General features: G+C 49.5%; 1 protein-coding gene across 1 annotated transcript in view; it reads right to left on the bottom strand.

Moving 5' to 3' along the window:
* Positions 1 to 18,923, bottom strand: part of HEG1 (heart development protein with EGF like domains 1) — an 84,570-nt gene extending 65,647 nt beyond the window's left edge. Inside the window, exon 1 of the mRNA XM_040265549.1 lies at positions 18,653 to 18,923. Within this exon, the coding sequence (XP_040121483.1) occupies positions 18,653 to 18,923 (271 nt within the window). The remainder of the gene's footprint in view (positions 1 to 18,652) is intronic.
* Between the last annotated feature and the right edge of the window lie 2,531 nt (positions 18,924 to 21,454).

The following is a 21,454-nucleotide window of genomic DNA, read 5'->3' as shown; positions in this document are numbered from 1 at the left end:
GGTATCAAAAGCATGACTTTTAACTAAAATATGTACATTGTGCTTTTTAGACATAATGCTATTGTACACTTAACAGACTACAGTCTATTTTAAATGTAACTTTTAAATGCACTGCAAAACCAAAAATTTCATGCAACTTGCTTTATTGTGATAGCCACTTTATTGCAGTGGTCTGGAATTAAACCCACAATATCTCGGAGGTATGCCTGTACTTTAAAATGCTGAATTTTATGGTATGTAAATTATATCACAAACCACACACACACACACACACTGTTAATGGGGAGGAAAAACTGGTACTGATATACAGTGTCTCTGAGCACTTGGGAGGAACAAATGCGAACAATCTTTAGGTGAACATACCTTCACCTTATTTTTATTTTATTATTTAAAATTGGATAAAATCCTATTTTATAAAATTGGATAAAATCCTAAGGAATAAGAAATCACAGTAAAAAAAAAAAATCACAGAATAAACAAGAAAAAGGCATTTGTGGGCAAAAGTCAGCAAACTAGACAAGCAAAGACTTCAACTACTGGAATTATCAGACAAAGAATGTAAGTATATAAAACTCCATGAAGATAAATAACAAAAAATTGAAAATGAGAGAAAAAGACTATAAATAATGGCTAAAAGTTGAAAGACATCTGCATGGAAACTCTAGAATGAAAAAATAATAATTAAAATTAGGAAACTCAACAGCAGATTAGATACAGCTGAAAAGAGAATTAAGAATTACAAGATAGATGTCAAGAGAATGCTGAGATATGAAGAGACAGAAAATATGAAAAAGAGATGAAGAGACAAGAAGATACAGTGAGAAAGTACAACATATATCTGACTGGAGTTCTAGGAGGGGAAATGGGAGAAGGCAATGGCACCCCACTCCAGTACTCTTGCCTGGCAAACCCCATGGATGGAGGAGCCTGGTAGGCTGCAGTCCATGGGGTCGCTAGGAGTCGGACACGACTGAGCGACTTCACTTTCACTTTTCCCTTTCATGCATTGGAGAAGGAAATGGCAACCCACTCTAGTGTTCTTGCCTGGATAATCCCAGGGACGGGGGAGCCTGGTGGGCTGCCGTCTCTGGGGTCTCACAGAGTTGGACACGATTGAAGCGACTTAGCAGCAGCAGGAGGGGAAATGAGAAAAAAGAAAAATCGTAATATTCAAAAAGGTAATGGCTAAGAATTTTCCAGAACTGATAGAAAGTATATGTCTTCAGACTAAGGAAGTCCAACAAATCCTTAGGAAGCTAAATAAAAAGAAATATAAGCCCATATCACAGAGAAAGGGCAGAAAAATCACAAACACTAGGTCTTAAAAACAACCAGGAGGAAAAAATGACAAAGCAGCTACAGAAGATGATAATTCAAATAATAGTTGACTTCTCAATAGCAACGATGGAAGCCATTGTGGATAGATATTTTTAATGTGCTGAGAGAGAAAAAACTGGAATTGTATACTCAACAGAATTATATTTGAAAACTGTCTTGAAACTATCTTTCAAAACAAAAACATTTTCAGTCAGATTTGGGTTAATCAACTACGTCCACTAAAGGAAATGATGGAGAATTTATTTCAAGTAGCAAAAAAAGCAATTTTAGGTGAAAGCTATAAGGTGCAAGAAAAAATAGTGAGCAAAGCAAATGGTAAATATGTGCGTAAAACCAAAGAAGCACTGAATTTATAAAACAGCAATTTCTCATTTGTTGGATTAAGAAGACAAGACAGAGTAAACATAACACATAAGTCAGGTGGGACGATCAGAATCACGTTGTGTAGGAGAAAGGTAACTTTAAGCTGTGTCAAAATGCATTTTAAAGCTGACCCTAAAGAGTAAAACTAGTAGAGCTCGGAATGATATAAAATTTCCACCAAGAGAAATCAATGATTATAGCCTAAAACCAAAAAAAAAAAAAAATCAATAAACAGGGACATAAGCATGCTACTTAGAGATATGGACATAATTCCTAAAAAAATCAGTTAAAAGGGCTGAAAGTGGGAAGCAGAAAATAATAATGGTAGGAGTGGTCAGTGTTTTTTATAATAGCCGTACTCAATCTTTAAACCATGCAGAAGTTTGGTAAAAATAAAAATAAAATTTTATAAAACAAGCCTTTGATGTCCCTGGCCTGGGATTCCCAAAGAACAGTATCCCACTGCACCCCCACCTCATCCCCCACCCCTGCTTAACTCTGGAGGTATCTCTACTCCTTTTATTGGAGATGAACTATTTCTCAGACAAGGGCCTCACTAACCATGTGGTTGGGGCAGGCAGAGCCCAACCCACTCTCTCTGCTATTCAAGGTCTTGATTGCGATTGTTAAGTGCTTTGCACCATTCCAGGCTCTATCTCAGGAAAAGTAATCAGCCAAGTGCTGAAATATTTACTGACGTCCAAGGACGACTCCTTACAGAAGCCCTGGGTTGTTTAGGGTTCCTGTGGCTAAATTTTGCCTGAGGTGTGCTCCTTTTTTAGCGCAGGTGTAAAAACCTCAGTGGGAGAACGATTCAGAGTACTCTACAGGAAACCACCATATGCAGGGGCAGGTATCCGGAAAGCTGCCCTTCTTGATGGAGAAGAGGAATCAGCTCTCGAGAAACAGAGGAGAAGGTATGCCTCAGGCCGCGGAGCCTGGGCCAGCCAGCCAGTGAGCAGAAGCGGCTTGCCCCACCAGATGCACGGGCGCAGCCTCTGGGTGGAACGGGGCGGCCCGAGGCGCAGGGGGGCTGGCACTCCTCACCTCACCCATCCCTCTCCCTGGGGGGGTCAGAGGCGATTACTCAAACCCCACTCACATCCTGTGGCAACTGAGCCCCACGACCAGCCTCACAGTAGAGTTTAGATGGCCATTTCCCAGGTGTCTGGAACTGGAAATTACCATCCTTCCCTCTGTGCTCAGCTCCTGGTATTGGGCCATCACTTTCCCTTGTACCATGAATGGAGATTACATTAACAAGAGAGCTTTACTGCTTTGCCTGTTTTATTTTTTTCCAAGTTGACAACTTCCACTTCTGTAATGTCTTAATGTTCCAAAACATCTGTTTGTGAACCAGCATCATCAGGGGTGCTAGCACTGCCTGGGAGTAGCATTTCCTAATTAGCAGCTGCTACAGAGTCAACTCCTCGCCCCCCAACCCCCTGATCTGAGGGGTTTTGGCTCGCACTGCTCCTGAGCAGCAGAGTGGGGGTGTGTGGAGAGCCTGCAGTGTCGTCCACAGAGGCAATTTCCTCCAGGCAGCCCGGCCACCCCCGCCCCCGAGGCACTACCTGCCGCTGCCGCCGCTCCAAGTCAAGTGTTGCCAGCTACACCCTCTGCTTCTTGGGCACAGAGCTGAAGCACAAGTGCTTTATGTTCATTTCCCTCCATTTAGATTCAGATCGCACGCCACAGTGCTAAGTGTTTTCACCCGTGTTAGCTCACTCAACACATGTGACAGCTGGTCAAGCGGGTGTCATGGCACATGAGGGAGACTAAGGGGTAGAGATTGATTGTTTAAGGTCACAGCTCAACAGCAGAGAGAAAACAATCAACGCAGGTCTCCTTCCATCACACCTCAGCCTATTCAGTGACACTGGGCCTTCGAGGCACTAACCAACGAGCAGGGCCAGAGGAAGTCTCGCCAGCCTCCAAACTGTAGCCTTAAGCCCAGCTGCACTCCCTGCTTCTAAGAGCAGTGAGACGGTGCCTATCACATGGGCTCTGGAATCGGACAGACTTGGCCTGGCAGCAGCTGCGTGTTATTAGCTGGAAGACTGAACAAGAGGACATCGAAATTAGCTTCTAACTCAGAGATGAATTTCATGAGTAATGAAAAGGATGATAACAAAGAAGGAGTAGTGGTGAGATGGAGGATGAATTTATGGGAGAAGAAAAGCCCTTTTACAAAATATGAAGTCTGGGATGATATTATGACTTCCAGGTGTAAATGTCTGACGGGCAGTTAAGATGTGGGACGGGCGATCAGGAGGAAGGGCAAAGGGGCAGCAGGTGAAGGGGAAAGCAGGGCAAGGACTGAATGGAGCAGAGAACCAGAATTGGGTGGGAGAAGAGCCAGTGAAAGAGACACAGATGACAAGGGAAGGACAGGACGACACTGAAAGCAAGAGTCAGGAAGGCAGTGTGTGCAGAGATACAGCAGAGAGAGGCCACAGACACCAGGGCTGCAAAAAGGCCAGAGTCAACCGAAGTTCCCAGGACTTTGCTGAGTGTTGCTTGGAAGATGGAAGGTGAAGGTCAGAGGGCTAGGGGTTAAAGCTCCCCAGGGAGAGGCTCTGGGAGGTCAATAAGACACTGAGCCCTGACCGCAGTCAGCTGTGGGATTCCCCATTCCTGCCACCTTTTCTGGGATCCTCAACCTGGGGAACGCTCTTCAGAGCACTGCAGAGCTGGGTGCCTGTATCTGCACGGTTGTATGTGCCAACATGGCTTCTTAAAACTATGACAGCAGTTTCTTTGTAATTTTCAAAGACTTTCCTAAAATTCAATTGCTCACACAGGGAGGGAAGAAATGAGACTTTAAAAGAGAGAGACTGTGAGCCCTTTCTCTTTTTAATTCCTTTGGCTGGAAACCACAAGAGGAGGAGGATATTGTTCACAAGAACTTTAAGGGAGAAGGAAACTAGGCTCCTATTTTCAGAGATGTTATCAAGAAATCTCATACATTCACAATCTGAAAAGTACTTTTTATGGGATAACTTTGGGGAAGGGGGCTAAATTATCCTATTAGATCCTGACACTGAGTGCAGTAGGATAGGAATTCTTACCCCATTTTACAGAAGAAAAGGCTGAGGCTCAGTATCAGGGTCACTTGCCCAGAATAACCCAGACAATAAGTGTCAGAGACTAGAGGCCAGCTCTTTCATTCCAGTGTCTTTCCTAATTAACGCACCTACGTGAACACGAGTCAGGACAGAGAGCAGCTCAGCCAGCTCTTCCCAAACTATATAATGTATGGTGTGTGACCTGTTTCACTAGCTAGCACCCAAGGGCTTTTATTTGTTCTGGGCAGTTGGGAATTCGGCTGTGTGGTCTTTGGTGCCCTCATCCCTTTTCAGAGGTGATCTCTGTCCTCAAGGACCCCAGCAACCAACTACTCTGGCCCTCACATGACAGGACTGAGGCCCAAGAGGGGCAGTAACAGTTCTAAGTCCACAATTCAGTCAGTGCCATTTATGAGTTTTTAAAAATATGTTGACTTTCACACTCAATAGGATAGAGATTATCCAAACAAAATGAAAAACAAGAAGTGTTAGCAAGGATACGGAGATATTGGGATCCTTGGTGCTTTGCTGGAGGGAATATAAAAGGGTGTAGCTACTGTGGAAAATGGTTTGGTGATTCCTCAAAAACGGAGACATATAATTATCATACAATCCGGCAATTCCACTGCTAGGCATCTATACAAAAGAACTGAAAGCAGGGAATCAAGATGCCAGATAAGTGTACACCCATGTTCCCAGCAGCGTTATTCACAGTAGCCAGAATGCGGAAGCAGACCAAGGGCCCGTCATCAGGTAGACGGATAAACGAACGTGGTGCATGCATGCGACGGTACATTACTCAGCCTTACAAGGGATGGAAACTCTGACACACGTCACACCATGGTGAAACCTGAAAACATTCTGGTAAGTGAAATGAGCCAAACTCAAAACGACAAATACTACATAATTCTGCTTCTTTGTGGTACCTAGAATAGATGAAGTCATACAGAGAGAAAGTAGAATAGAGGTTAGAAGGGGCTGGAGGGAGGGAGGAATAGGAAGTTAATACTTGATGAGTTTCTGTTTAGAAAATGAAAAAGTTCTGGGAATGAGTGGTGGTGATGGTTGTCCACCACGTGACGAACGCCAACGAATGGCACACTTAAAACGGTAAATTTTATACTACAAATGGTGTGCGTGCCCAGTCACTCAGTCGTGTCCAACTCTGCAACCCCAGGGACTGCAGCCCCCCAGGCTCCTCTGTCCATGGGACTCTCCAGGCAAGAACGCTGGAGTGAGGAGCCATGTCTTCTTCCAGGGGATCTTCCCGGCCTGGGGATTGAACCCACGCCTCCTGCGTCTCCTGAACTGGCAGGTGAATTCTTTACCACTGAGCCACTGGGAAGTCACATGACATATTTTTTCACAATTAAAAAATACATATGTTTACTGAGCATCAACCACACACAAGACACTGGAATCTTGCGTCAAGGAGCTTCAAGAAGGCTGAACTATGGAAATAAATCCCTCTGGTATTGCTGAGATGATGGCCCAGTGAGGCAGAGCGGGTGCTGGGGGAGTTTGGAAGGTGCGGAGCTAAGACCAGAACCCCACCCTCCCTCCCCGGCTGCTGCCCCCTCCTCCAATCCCAGGCCTTCCACAGCAGGGCCCTGGCAGCCTCAGGGCCTGCACCCCAGGAATCCTCCAGATGAGGGGGATTTCAGGCCGGATGGCCAGTGGCGGGATGCTCTGGGACCGGCAGGAACCTTGGGGGCGTGGGGGCGGGGGTAGCTGCAATCTCCCCAGCAAGGCAGCCGCCTGCTCAGCTGGGCCACTCTGGGCAGTGTTTTGAAATGCTGCTGCGGATGTAATGATTCTGGGTGGAGGACGTTTAGGAGCCAAATGAGTTTGTGTGAACAAAAGACTCAGCTCTCAATCTGGACTGTCCAGGGCTCTCGGGGAGTTTTGTTTCCTTCCTTGTTCTTACCCTGAAAGGAGCAGCCCCAAGAAAAACCATACACACTGAGAAGTGTTTGGACTCAAGATCCGATGATGTGATTTTTTTTAAAAAGATTCCCCTGGAAAGGCCTCCTGTCATGAGAAGCATGAACTTTACAAGGCACATTATCCTCCCCTCCCAGTGAAAGAGTCGGCTTTTGTCCAGCTGACCATCCTCCAGGGACAAAGGCAGGCCTGCGGGACTGACTGGGAGTCTGCCTGACCTGGAGCCCACCCGGGACTGGGATCAGCTTCCAGAGAGGGAATCGCCCCTGAGGTGGCCTCGGGGGTGCTAAGGAAAGAGGTTGCCTATCTATGCAGGAATGAAAGATGAAGGACCTTGGTGTGACCTCATGCTTCTTGCTTTAAAAATAATGCTGTAGGTTTAAGGGGGAAACAAGACCTTTAGAAGGACAAAGGTCAGAAGATTGCCATTGATTATATAAGTAAACAAAAGGCTTTCTGCAGGGAGCCTGTATACCTTGTGCCTTGGTGTTCTCTGTCCCGCTTTACCCTCTGAAAAATAAACATGCACAGAGGAGCTGAAATGGAGGCTCCTTTGCAAAGATGCCGTTTTGAGAAAGAGGCAGAAGCAAGCGGCGCCTGGAGGAGAAGGTTCGGGGTGGGAAGCCGGCCTCCTTGCCTCCTGCGTGGTCACTCTGCCATTCGCTCACACCCAGAGAGGAAGCCTGGTGGCAGGGCTCCACCAAAGGAGGCCTGCCAGGTTAGCGAAACAATAAAGAGGCAAGGAAAACATCCTGGTTCCGAGGAGGAAGGGGGAGAGGCATGGGGAGGGGGCAGGAAGCCTGGGCGCTACCGGGGCGGCGGGCGGACTGAACTAGACGCCGGTGCCTTTACACAGCCTGCAGTCCCGTTATTCCACCGGCCTACGAGAGGTGGTCAGGCCTCCGAGGAAACCAGAGAAGCGTCATTTGTCCGGAAAGTTTACAGGGTTAGAAAATGTACACATCAGACCCACGTTGGGGCCTGGACTGCAGAAGAGAAAAGGTGGTCGCTGTGGTCACTGCCTCTCATAGGACCAGGGTGGGGGGCTCGGCATGGGCCCACTGGGAGCCGGCAGGGGCAAAGGAAAACCTATTTGGGGAGATAAATTAAAAGTTTACTAACAGCCTTTTAAAATTAAGATTGAGGAACCTGACACTCGATTCAAATAAAACCAATACTTGAAAAATCACCTGCCATAGCCAGTGAAGAACAAAGTAAAATGGAGAAGAAAGGAATGGGGCTGAAAAGAGAAATAAGACAAAGGGGAGAAACTTACAGAGGGAGGGAGAGGTAAACCCAGGGAGAATTTTTTTAAAAGACGCCCACCGGAGTAGGGTAATTATTGGTTATTATTACGGCAGCCCAGATGAGGGGAGCACTGGCTTCCAGCAGGCGCGTGCCAGCACTTCACAGGGACCATCCAGCTAATCCTCTTGGCAGCCCTGGGAGGTAGGCACCGTTAATATCCCTGTTTTCTGATAAAGACACTGAGGCGCAGTGAGGTAAGTAAACTGGCCAAGGTTACATGGCAAACAGAAGCCCTGGACATCAACCCAGGTCTGTCCAACTCCAAAGAAAGACTGATTAAAACGATGGAAATAAAGAATGAAGGTTAGAAAAGGAAGAAGCGAAACAAAGACACCTGTGAACGGGAAAGCGGGAAAGGGCTGAGGCAGACCTCCTGCTTCCAGGACGTCCTCCAAGGGACCCGGGCTCCACACTGCAGCTTCACTACCCAAATGGGATGACACACCACGACAGCTTGGGTCGCCCACCATCAGAATGGAGTTATGTGAACTTAATTCCATCTGATTAACAAGTGATGGGATTCAGGAGGAGGAAGGAAGAAAGGAAGAAAGGGAGGATGGGAGGAAAGAAGGGAGGGAAGAGTCCACAATGATTACCCATGAGTGAGGAAAGGCAGCAAAACAAAGATGACGGGGGTTTTCAACGTGCATTGAAGAGATTAACAGGACCATTAACAGGCAAAGGGAGGCCAGGTCTAGGGGAGCAAAAGGGCGACATGTCTGCGTTTATGACTGTTATCTAAGGTGTTGGAAGTGAAGCAGGATAAATGTGTATGAATGTGTGAATGTCTGACTGCTGGCTGAAGGCATGGAACTGGGTTTCTGCAGAGAAGACGGGTTGTATGGGAACCACCCCCTCAGTGAAAACAGGTGAAGCCCTGCTGTCTCCTCTCCAAGCCTTCCTTCCTGCCATCCTCCTCCATAGAATACCCCGCTCTCTTGCCCTTGGCTTTCTGGCAAAATCTGACTCATTTCTCATGCCCAGCCCAGAGACTGCCACCTCCAGGAAGCCTTCCCAAAGACAACTCTCTCCCTCAACACTACTGTTTTACTTTTTTATACAATTAGTAACTTACATGATCCCATTTCTGTGTTCCCTGTGAGAGACTGTGGCTAACAAGAGATGCTTGATAAATGTTTACTGCACTGAGTTGGAGGGAAAAGCTCAAGGGCGGGGCTGTGAGGGATACCCCATTTGGTGGGAGAGGCAAAGATGAGGAGAAGCTATTCAGCCAGTTCTATCTTAGAGGATAGACAGAGGCTTGAAAAAGGCCACCGAGATTTTCTAGAATGTTCTTCCTCCCTCTACCTCCTCTCCACCTTTCCCTTATCCTCTCACATCTACCTTCTCCATGGAGCCCCACCTCACTTAAGAGTAGTAACAATGTCCGATGTGTTCCCCTGAAGCATCAATGACTGACTCAAATGCAGCACACACATTTACAAAGCTCATCCATGAGGATGGCTCCACTTCACCCCCTACAACCACACTGTGCGGCAGACACAACTGGTGTTATCACCTCCGTTTTACAGATACAGACACTGGCTCAGAGACGAAAAGTCCTGCCCAAGGTCCCCATCAGTTCATTATATTATGACTCATTACTTGATATGTCTACATTTAAATATGCTTTCACAGTCATAATTACATTTGCTTCTCCTCAAAAGCCTTGTTAGGGAAGCATTAATAGACATTATTATCTTCATTTTTAATCTAAGGACAGTAACACCCAGAGACATTAGGTGTCTGCCAGTGCCCCATACCTAGAAAGACCTAGAAAGTGAAGGGGTTAAGAGCAGAAGTTCTCTGACCCTGTCAGAGCACTTGAGCGACCACTGGTATCTGTCTTTCCAGCCCTCCCAGCAGCTAGAGACAGCGGCACTCTATCACCGCATGGCGTGACGATACTATAAATAATTTCTAGCAAACCACAAGAATTCACCTCCCCTGAGGCAGATCCCCTTCAAGGAGGTCCCATCGAGACCACACTTATTCCAACAGTGCTGCCACTGCTCGCGCTCTTTTCTAAAATTCCCTAATTTTCAACAGAGCCTACAGAATATTCTCTGGAGTTTCCTAGATAACGGCAATTTTCCTCCCTCGATAAAGGGGTTAGATTATTTTGGAAACAGACACAAATTCAAGGCCCATTCTAATATAAGAGATGGAGATAAGTTGAACCCATTTTGGATCTGGGAGAAGGTATAACTGCAAAAATAAAACAAACCAGCAGCCAGTTGCTTGTGCCCCACAAACCAGCTCTGAAGTGGCTCCCAACTCCTTCAAACACTTTGGAGGTGTGTGTCAGTAACGTCCAAAGGTTCTGACCTGAAGAAGAACACTCACTGGCCACAGAGGCCCAACTATGACTGACTTTCAAAGGCTTAATGTTTTGGAGTCATGTACACCTTACACACTGTTTTTGTTGAATCCTAATTGCTTCATGTGTGTTAACCAGGTCTCCTCAGATGACTATAAGCAAGGACTGTCACACTGAGTTTTTCCAACTTCAAATCTTGCTCTTTCCTCTCTGCATCTGAAGCTAAGGATGGAGAGAGAGTTCTAGAAGACCACAGGTGAGAGTGGCAGGGGTCCGGGGTGAGAGAGAATCAGGTAACAGAGGTCCTTGGAAGGTGCCTTGAATCTGGAGGTGAAGGTGGCCTTGCCCCCAGTACAACGGTCAGTGTGAACAGGCCTGGGTTTAGGGAGTGTCATCATGGCCAATACTTATAGAGCTCTCCTGCCCAGGCACCCGCAACTGCTCTCTAGGGTATTATGACACTCTGTTCCCCGATCAGGGGCCTATTAATAGCCCATTTGACAAATGAGAAACTGAAGGCACACAGAGGCTGAGTAACACAGCAAGGCCCCACAGCTGGCCAGTGGCACTGTTAGGGTTTGGACTGAGTCTGTCTGACCTTCAAGCCAGGACCTGCCCAGGTCCATGACTGCAAAGCCAGCAAGGCTCTCATCCACACCCTGGCAAAAGATGATCCCAGAAAAAGTCTCACCCGGAGGGAGTGGTGGCCCCAGAGAACAGAAGTAAAACTCATTCCCACATTGAAGCTGGGGACAGGAAACAGTGGTTGTCAATACTGGCCTGACACTCGGTAATCACCAGTCAGGACCTCACCCAAAGAACAACATCCCACCAGATTACAACCGGGTGTCTCTCCTCCAGATTCTTGCTGCTCCTTCCTCCTGTGTGAGCCTCTGTTCAGACGCCCAGGATGGCGCAGGGCCAGCTGGAGAGCTTGACCTCGGCCTCTGCCCTCCTCTCGTCACCCGTCTTCCTCCCTGGTCTTCATCTCCCAACTTATCAAAGACATTAAGCAGAAAATTGTCAAACTTAACAAATCCACCTCCTTGCCTCCAGCAGCCCAGCTCCTTCCCTGCCCAGAGATTGGGGGTGGCTCTTATTCAGAGTCTCCAGTGAACTCAGAGCCCCCTCTCCAGCCCCCCGCAACAACCCCAGGAGCTGAGAACACAGAGCGTTACCTGCTGCTACACCATCTGACCTTAAGCCTTCCTCAGACAGAATGACAACATGACGCTCAAGTGCCCCAAACCGAAATCCAGCTCAAAGGCGTGTGTCCCTCTTGAGCAGCCTCTGGGGACCTGCCGACTCCTTAAGAGATCTTACAAGAGGAGCCCTAGAGTGTGCGGCAGTGCAGGTGCTGCCACCGTAGCACTGGACCAGAGGGTGGCCTAAGGCCAGGCAGACGCTCCCTATGCCAGGGCCCACGCTGGGCACTAGGGAACAAACGTGAGTAAAATCCACACTTCCTCCCACGGAGCAGCAGCTCACATGGGCTCAGAAGTGCACATTCAGAGCCACTGGCTCCCCACAGTCTATTCTCCACATCATTCCTCTGCTTAACACCCCTCCTGGCACCCAGAAGAGAGTCTGCCCTCCTCACCGCCCTCCCGTGGCCCCACGTGACCTGGGCCACTGTGGCCTCCCATCTCTCCATCCTGAAACAGGAAGCAAGCTCCTTCTGGCCTTGGGGCCTTTGCACAGGCTGCTCCCTCTGCCTGCAAGGCAGGCACCATTATAGCTGGAGACACCTGTGCCTCCTCTCCAGGACAGGAAGGGGCTGGGTGTGTACAGTGATCTGAGGGTTAGGACAGGAGTGGTGTGAGAAGAAGCCAGAGAGCCAGTGGGGTCAGACCTGCGGATCTTGGGTTCTACCAGGAGGTGTAGATTTATTCTCAGCACAACAGAAAGCCCATGGAGGGTTGAGAGTAAGGGGTTCAGCCCAAGAGTGAGGTTACCAGAAGTACATTTTAAGAAAATCACTGGCTCCTGGGAGCGCAGAGTAGAGGGAGAGCCTGAGTAGACACAGGAAGGATAAAAGAACAGCAGAGATGAAGAAGGCGGATTTGGGATATAGTTCTGAAATAAAAGCAACTGGAGTTGCCCCCCATCACTGCACACACACACCAAAATGTAGAGGGTCAGGACAAAGAGGATGGAGGGTGGCTTCTCAGCTTCTCCTTTATGTAACTAGGTGCATGGTATCACCAACTCCTGCCTTGGGAGGATGGGGCAGTCAACGATGATTTGGGGCGGGAATCAAGGGCCCCAGGTCTCTGACCTTCCTCTTTGCCCAGGGAGACCAACATATGCCTTCTTCCCTCAGGCCTCATTCTCCCCATCACCCTTTTCCTTCCAACTGAAACAGTGTACCGACGAGACAAGACAGCAACTAAAGTCAGCTTACGTGTTCCCTCACAGCTTTGTATACCCACAGTGGGCACTGACTCAGATCACCTGCCCTTCCACAGCCAGCCCCAAGCCGCCCAGCCCTCACGCTGCCCTCAGGCCTGCCTGGCCCCTTGCCAGGTGCTGCTTCTTTCTCGCCACCTACGCTGGACGTTCTCCATCAGGTCAGAGCTGGCTTTCTCTTCTTCCAGGGTGTTCACTGCTGCTCAGGCTCACCCGCCAGGCTGAATCAGCCCTAAACTCACCTGAGCTCAGTTCTGCATTCTCAGTCCGCGGAAGACACCCACTGGGGCAGGCCACAGTCTTTACAGCAAAGGCGCTTCAGCGGATGGAAACCAGCTGCTCTCTGCTCCCTGTGCGCCCATCATCCCCGCAGCCAGGTGGTCACCAGGCTCTCCTGCATGGGTTCTTGCACCGCTCCCTTTCAGTTTCCACTCACTCCATTCTAGCCCTGCTCAGCCTTTCCCTCCCAGCCTCTGGATATACTGCCCATCAACATTCCAGCATCTCTGACATGGCTGCTGGGCTGTAGTATGGGCAGATGCGTATGTGATTCACCCAAGGGCCCCAGCACCAAGCATGTGTGAACACTCAACAAGAGATCAAAACTGCTCCTTCCTCACAAGCCCTCAGGGGGCTCCTCACTGTGGATGAGACAAACACAGACGCCAACATGACCCAGTCCTCCTTTCTAGTCCTGTCTTCAATGACTCCAGTTATACTAGAGTCTAACTAGTCTCCCCAGGTCCTCTCTCCCATCTTCTTGGCTGTTAAGAAGCTGCATTAAAAAAAAAAAAAAAAAAACTTCAATGTTTCAATATTTGGGATTTTGCTGATGTCAACAGCCTCCCCTTCTGTCTATCCATATTCAGGCAGCTCCTTCCTTCTCTCTATCGTGTCCCCCTGGACGGCCCGCATCAGCTGTCTCTCCACCTCTGCATGTTGCAGGCTGTCTTCATCCACAGCATACCTAAGGGTCAGTATGATTGTTCCGTGACACTGCGTCAGCCATGAATCACTCCTGCACCATCATTTCACCTTTTAGACATTGGTATTTGCACTCCAACAAGACTGCATGAACCCCAGGTGCACGCACCCTCCCTATGACCTGCCGGAGCTCCTCACACAGACAAACGACTCGGTACATATTTTCTGATCTACAGATCCATCAAATGTGACGCACAGAGTCGCATACCACACTCCAACAAAAGAAGAGGGAGAAGATAGGACAGAAACATCTTTGTTTTGGTCTAAGCAAGATGTATGGTAAGTGGGTAGAAGAGGGCATAGATGTGAAAAAAGAAACAATTCTACAGCCTCTGAATGGGGTAACATTTGATGTCTCCTCCTACTGAATGGGTATTCATAACACGGCCTCAGAGTATCAGCCTTGTTCCTGGACAGCCCGTTAAGAACATCACCAATTCATTTCAGTTTGGTTGCTATCGAATGTAGCTACCTCTAGCACCAATAACCTATGGACTGGCATATAAGCAGGGTGTAATTCACAATCTGTATATAAAATACCATCTTATACGTGTAGAAAGGCTCATGATCCCACCTTCTTTCATTAGAATCTCTACTCTGCAGGTTGTCCCCATTACCCCCGCCATCTCCTCATCCCAATCCTAGTCCCTATTCTCTAAAAAAGGGTGAGAGCAAGGGACCAAGGAAGAAGGATGATACACTGGAGAGGATCTTAGTGATCGAGACAACTCTCACCCCATTTTACTGATGAGAAAACTCAGGCTACATGATAATTGTGGAAAGAGCAAATGGATCTGGTCAAATCGATTTAAATTCTTCCTCCTCCCTTTATATGTCTTATCTAACATCACCAGGCTTCAGTTTCCACAACTGTAAAAGGGCAATAATATCCCTCGTGGGGGTTATTTTGAGAATTAAATGGGATGAGGAATGCAAAAGTTGCCACCACACAGATGCTCAAAGACTGTCAAAGAGGGAGTGAAATTGTCTTTCCTGTTGCTTCCTTCCCCAGGATTCTTGAAAGGAGGGACATTTACTTCAGCTGAAACCTCTGTTCACACAAAAGCGGGTGGGGCAGAGGGCAGCCGCTGAAGGACACACCGAGGACTCAGAAACTGCAACTGCCGTAGGGGCTTTGCTTTCCTTCTGAGCGGCTGAGACAACACACCAGTTCCAAGAAGGCCGTTTTCAGCCAGCTGGGCAGGGCTGCTGGAAGGCAGAGGGGAATCACTGGGAGGGCACAGGCTCCTCCCGGCCCCCGCTCCAGGACCAGGGGTACAGTAACTGCCCAGCTGGGCAGCAAACACCTTTCATTCTCACCCTGCCCACACCATTGGGGCAGGAAACAGCAGTTTAGCATTTGCACGCATGAGGTTAAAAGGATGTGGTTTTTAAACACACACAGGCCAGGGTGAGTCCCTTTCCCCACACCTCTCCTTCTATGTGGGGTACCCCCCATCAAAGCAATAGGGCTGCTCAGGAATCCCCACCACCACCACCAGTCCCAGCCAGGACGGTTCTGAAGGGAAGCCCCTTTCTCTTCCCTGGGGGCTGCCTCCTGCCCAGCTTGGGTCTTCACTGCACTGTGTAAGGGTGCCCCCCAGCTAAAGCTGAATGACCAGCTGGCCCGCAAAGTTACAGCCACTCAGGGGAGAGCTATGTAACAGCCCAGAAGAGGCTGGGCTCACTGTGCTTCCTTTACTCTAGGGAACTACATTTTTCTACGATTATTATTCCTTGGGTTGGCTGCTCAGCTCCTCAGCGTCATTTCCCCTTTGGGTGGGAAAGTTCTTTCCTTCTGCATTGATTTTCATTATGACTTAAGCCTCCTCCCCCAACCCCCACTCTCATTTGCGGATCTCACAATTAAAGCCTGGCATACGGACTGCAAAAGTCAGTGTATGAACTTAAGCACTCCGCTTAAAACTGTGGCTTGGAAACCCCAAGTTGTTAAAAAAAAAAAAAAAAGAAAAGCAAGAGAAAGGAAACCTCGAGGACTTGGCATCCTATCTCTGCTGGCTGAAACACCAGCAACAAATTGAGCTGAACAGGCTGCGGGTGACAGGTGGGCTCAAAAGTTTAACAAAGGCCATACAAACGGGAAGCAGGGCAGAGCTGCTGGGCAGGGACTTGTGGTCTAAGGCAGGCTAACAACCCACAGAATGCAAGCCCAATCACTCAACAGTGAGAACCTTGAACTCTGCCAAGAGGAAAGGGCTAGAAATGGCCCTGGGGAAGAAAAGGGCATCTCTGGTCTCTCTGTTGACACCATATTTGGAAGCCCAGGCCATGAGGACCAGGCACTGACCACCAACATCCCCACAACACAAGGGGCTGCAGGCAGTTTCCCCAACAATCCAATGAAGCACCTTATTTGTAAGACTCAGGGCTCATAACCAGCAGCAGCAAGCATCTGCCCAAATACAAGAGCACTGGTGCAGATACTGGCTGTCCATCTGTCAGGGGTGCAGAGAGGGCAGACGTCCAAATGGGATACTGTGCGGACCACAGGGCCTCCAGAGGCCCTTCCAGCATTGAGACTTGGCTGCCTTGGAAATAACTGATTGTACCTTGTGATATACAGTGGCCGATCAAAAAACGTCCAAAGAAAATCTCAGAGGTTACTAGGAAACTCAAACTCACTGAACATCACTTGATGCAAATCTCTTGTTCATTGTTTCTTTTTTCCCTCTAAGTGACATTGTCTGAACCACCACCAGAGAAGAAGCACAAGTCCTGCCTGAATCCTCCGCTGCATCAGTAACTTCAATTAGTTTTCAACAGGTAATCAATTTCCTCTCTTCTACTCTCACCTTCCTTGCATTCCACCTGAGAGCCAGCCTGAGCTCAACTGAAGCACAGACACGCCTCGGGTGGTCTCTGCAGAGGGGTGGAAGGAACAGGGGAGACCCTCTCAGGTCAGAGAAGTTTGAGATGCCCCAGCTCCTGCCTAGCTGCTCTCTGTGGCTCTCATGCGCGTGCCTCTAGAGCCACCACGCACCTCCTTGGCTCTCACCTCCCCAAAGGGATCTTTGCAACTGGAAAGGCTGCAAAGTCCAGACTAGCAAAGTTACCCGCCACGCCTGTGGGGAAGCATGGATCATGTACGGTGGCAGGGGTCCCTGACCAGCAAGGGAGATCAGCCCCAGCTCTCACCTGCTGAGTCCCCTAAGCCAGCTGCCTCCACTGTCCCTCTCCTGTAACATCGAGCTCTACGTGATATGTGAGGATTCTCAGCCACAAGAGAAGGAGACTTCTGTACCAGTCTCATCCATTCAGGTCCCTCGCAAGTCAGCATCCCTCCCACCCATCCATGAACAAGACCAGACCCTACAGCTAAGAAAGCCTGACTTCCAGCCATAGAAAGCTGCTTTCAATTCCTGTACTCCACTTTCATTTAGAGGACTGATACGTTTCTGCACAGTATTCTTGGTTACTTTCCTTGTGTGAGAAAACCAGGAAATGTTCTCTTTTATGTTCTTGATTCCTTTCCGTGGAACTTAAAACAATGTGCACTGTAAGTCACCTAGAGTTGGAGTCACAGTGAGTATGTCTCTTAGGTCTCTGGAAGCTTCTTTCCCCTCTCTCTTCCCTTTACAGTTTCTCAATCCTGTGCCCGTGATGGAGAAGTTCACAAGGGCAAGGTATTTGCAATGATGAGAGTACTAATGAATGTGAAATTGAGTTTTTACTTGAGGATTTGATTTTTTTAAAGCTTTTTGCTTATTTAATTAGAGGAAGCATCCCTAGGTGCAATGAGGTAAGCTAATTCCTATCCCAGGAAGTTTGTGTGATGTGAGAGACTTAAATGAAGTATCCACTAGGAAGATGAAACCTGTCTTCAGCCTTCACCTAAACTCTAAGACAATATCTAGTGCTCCAAGTGACCGGGCTTCTCTGGGTAACCCAGGAGAACAGATGCCTTGTGTCACTCATGGGAAGGCAGTGGTTTAATACCACTGCATTGCTGGCTTTGTTCAAAGCACTTTCCACTTATTTTTACTTTCATTTTGTCCCATCATCACCAAGAGGCTGGGAAGAGTGAGGGTCATTACTTCCATTTCACAGATGGAGAGACCGAAATCAAAAGAGGTGACATTCCCGGGGTCACAATGGTATTATGGTTGGAATTCCACTTGGTCCTTAGCATGTCTTCCAGACCCAAAGAAGGAACTGGATACAAAGGTCTGGAGGAGAGCAGGCAGATCCCTCTCTGAGTGGACCGGCGGTGGCTGTGTATGGAGCCGCAGCTCATCAGGAAAAGAAAAGGGAGGAAAGGCTGGGGGACAGTCCTGTGTTGGGGTCTGCCGTACAGGGCTTCACCCTGGAACCCCTACCTCCACACAGTCCCTGGATCTCTCTGCTTTACAGAGAGCCAGTGGACAGTTTGGTTTCCAACTACATCCTTTGTCTTTTACAAATATCCTTAGGGCTAGAACCCTTTTTTAAAAACTCAGTTATTTAAATTCGAAAGTCAGGCTCTGTACCGAGAGAGGCCTATTTCTGCATCCATAGGGGAAAAAAAATGGAATTGGGGAATGGGCTGGCCGGATGTTATCACCTCCGAAGTGGGAGAAGTGCTTTTTGTGAGGTTTGGGTTTTTCCTTTTATTTTTAAGGTGGGTGTATACAGGATCCCGGGTCCACCATGGGAGATAAGTTTTCTTCCAAGGGGGTGGGGGGACAACAGGATGGTCACACCCCCCAGGCCAGCCTCCCGCGAAAGCGTCTAGGAAACCACTCTTCCTGGCTCGCTGCCCTCCCTCCGGGTCCACCCGCAGAGTCCCGGCGCGCCCGGCCAAGCGGAGCCCCCACGGGGGTGAGCGTCGCCCGGGCCTAGGGCGAGGGGATGCGGCCCCGGGCGCGCCCACGCCCCCAGCCCGAGGCTCGCGCGGCGCTCGCCCTCCGCTCTCACTCACCCGCGCTCCCGCCTCGGGGGGCCCGGCTCGAGGGTCCCGGCCGCCTCGCGGCACCCGGCGCAGAGGCGGTCTGGCGGTGGCCGGGGGATGCGGGCCCGCGGCGCTCCGGGGGCGGCGTGGGCGACGGCGGCAGCTTGCGACCCGGGCTGGACTCGGTCGGCCACGCCGGCCCCGCGCCTGCCGGGGAGGGCGTCTGGCCCCGCGTCCCGGGGGCGGCCGGCGGCGGCAGCAGCAGCGGCAGCAGCAGCAGCAGGAGCGGCGGCGAGGCCATGGTGGCGGCGCCCGCCCGCGCTCACATGCCCGGCGCGCGGGGCGGGCGCGGGGCGGCCGCGGGTGCGAGGGACGCGGGCGGCGGGTGCCGCGCGGGGCCGGGGAAGTGAGCGAAGTGAGGCTGCGAGCGCGGTCCCCGCCTCAAAAGTTGTGGGGAGCCGGGGGAGGGAGGCCGGGGGCCGGGCGGGCGCGGCGGAGGCGGCCTCGGCGCCGCTCCATGCTGATTAGCCCGGGCGGGTCGCGGGGCGGGCGGCTCCTCCTCGGGTTGACATCACCGACCGAGCGCGGCCGGGCCGGCCGGGGCGGGGAGAGGGCAGGAAGGGGGCGGGGGCCGGGCCGCGAGCGCCGGCCTGGGACCGCGGGGGGAGGTCCTCGGGAAGGGCAACCTTCGGCGCGCGCACACACACGGACACGCACACACAGACACACACATGCACACACGCCTTCCCTTCCCCAATTAGAATTGCCTTGCCAAGTGCAGAAAATTTAGAAAACCCGAGTCTTCCAAATCCGGAACCAGAATTTCCCAACTCCTTAAATGCACAATCAATCGGTGAGAAGCAGGTATGGTTAATGTGATTAGCACTAACTAGATCCTACAAAGTGCTTTGATATGCAGAGCAGTGGAACCTGTGGCCCTGTTCCCACCCTCATTAATCTGAAGTGTCCCCACCACCCACCACCACTTCTCCTCCAGGCCCCCAGGGCTGGGGCTGAGTTGGCGGTGGCCAAGCCTTAACACCTCACCCTTCAGCCAACTGGAGAGTCATCCTACCCAGCTCCCCGCGCCCTCTCAAGCCTGGATTCCATCTCCACCCCACCACTGCCTTTGGCTCACATCAAAGTTCTGCAGAAATGTCATGGCCAGGACACCCAAACAGGCTGCAAGGAAAAGAAAACTGTGAATTCAGACAGGTCTAGGGCAAACTCTATCCAGAAAAGGGCTGTAGATCGCACATTAAACAGAATAAAGCACAGGGATCCCTAAATTTTAAACGGATACCTTCAGGGGAAAGAGTCAAAGATTTCATGTAAACAGACTTTCTTGGTAAATAAAGGATAAAATGTCTGTAAAATTTTAAGACTAAGCCTCTGTATTTCTAGATGAAGAAAGAAAGGCTCAAAATAAGAGAATAATTTGCTCAAGATTCTGAAGCTAGACCCAAAGATGAAGTGATTTATCTGTGAATGACCATGTGGCATCATTAATGCTGGTCCCACAATTTTGAATTTGCAATAATCCAGACAATGTCTCAACTGAAATGAATGCTGGAGCTCCTTGAGAGTCTCGTCAGTTCTACTGGGGACCCTGTCTGACCACCAGATGCTTGGGAAGCTATGAGTGTGGACTTCCCTTTCAGGCCTGTCCCCACCCTGATTCTCTGCTCCTCTGAGTGGCCGTCCCTGAGCCCCATGACCCACCTTGAGGGTAATGAGCAGACCATGGTATCCAGGACAGCTACAGATGGACCCAGACCCACCCTCTGGTGATTCAGTCAAAGCGAGTCACTTGGTAGGAAACATAAAGGATGTTCTGTATATACAAGTTCACCTTAAACTGTGGAGTGAGAAGTTAACGACTTGGTTTTATTTTGTTTTTTTAAGAACCACAAAACAAACCCAGCTTTCCAGGGCTCTCATGTGGAATTACCAGGCCTTTCCAAGAAAGTGTCATACCATCACACTCCTATAGGAAACTTGGTTTGCCCTCCTGGCCCCAGTTCAACTTCTTGGATCCTGCTCTCATAGTAACAGGCTGCCCAGAGTTCTGATATAACCAGTTGCCCAGAGGCAGCCAGACAAACCCCAACAAGCCAAGACACTATGAGGTTCAGAGGTTCTGGTCACTGCCATTCCCTTCCTTCCTTGGAGAACATTCCACATAACCCAGTTGCCCTGCTGGGGAACCAGTGACATGTAAGGACTTAATGACTCAGGCTTCTGGTGTGGATTCAGAGAGGTCTTGACCATCAAAGCTTGGGGCCCAAACATGCACCTGTCACACATGCCTCCTCTTTAGGCACAGATTCACCATCTCTGATCTTCTCTCCACTTTCTAGGAGAAGGACCTATTTCAGGTCAGCTGGGTAAGGCTTAAACTGTGGGTGAGGGGCAGGGTGGGAAACACAGGAGAACCTAGAAAGACTGATCACAGTGAAGATGGATCCCAGCCTAATTTCATCTCCTCCCAGGACAGAACAAGAGAAAAGAGCAAGAGCGAGCTGGAGGCAGAGAACCCTGGAGAGAGCAGTCATATTGGTTTTAGGGGCCTAGCTTTCTGTCCTGACTTCACCACTATTTGTATGATCTGGGCCTGTTTCCTCATCTGTGAAACAAAGATTGTCCTGATGATTGCTAAGACTACTCCAGCTCTGCTATTTTAGTGTTCAGTAAAAAAAAAAAAAAAAAAAAAAAAAAACAAAAAAGCTTCTGACACAGTAGCAAGGAAGTATAAAACAGGTGTCTAAGGAATTTGGAATGTTTCCTTCCTAGGGATATAAAAATCCAGACAAGATTTTTGGTCATCTCAGA

Source organism: Oryx dammah, unplaced genomic scaffold (assembly GCF_014754425.2).
Source record: "Oryx dammah isolate SB20612 unplaced genomic scaffold, SCBI_Odam_1.1 HiC_scaffold_2, whole genome shotgun sequence".
Lineage (NCBI taxonomy): Eukaryota > Metazoa > Chordata > Mammalia > Artiodactyla > Bovidae > Oryx > Oryx dammah.
Note: the sequence above shows the minus strand (reverse complement) of the source record. Positions and strands in the feature narration are given on the sequence as shown.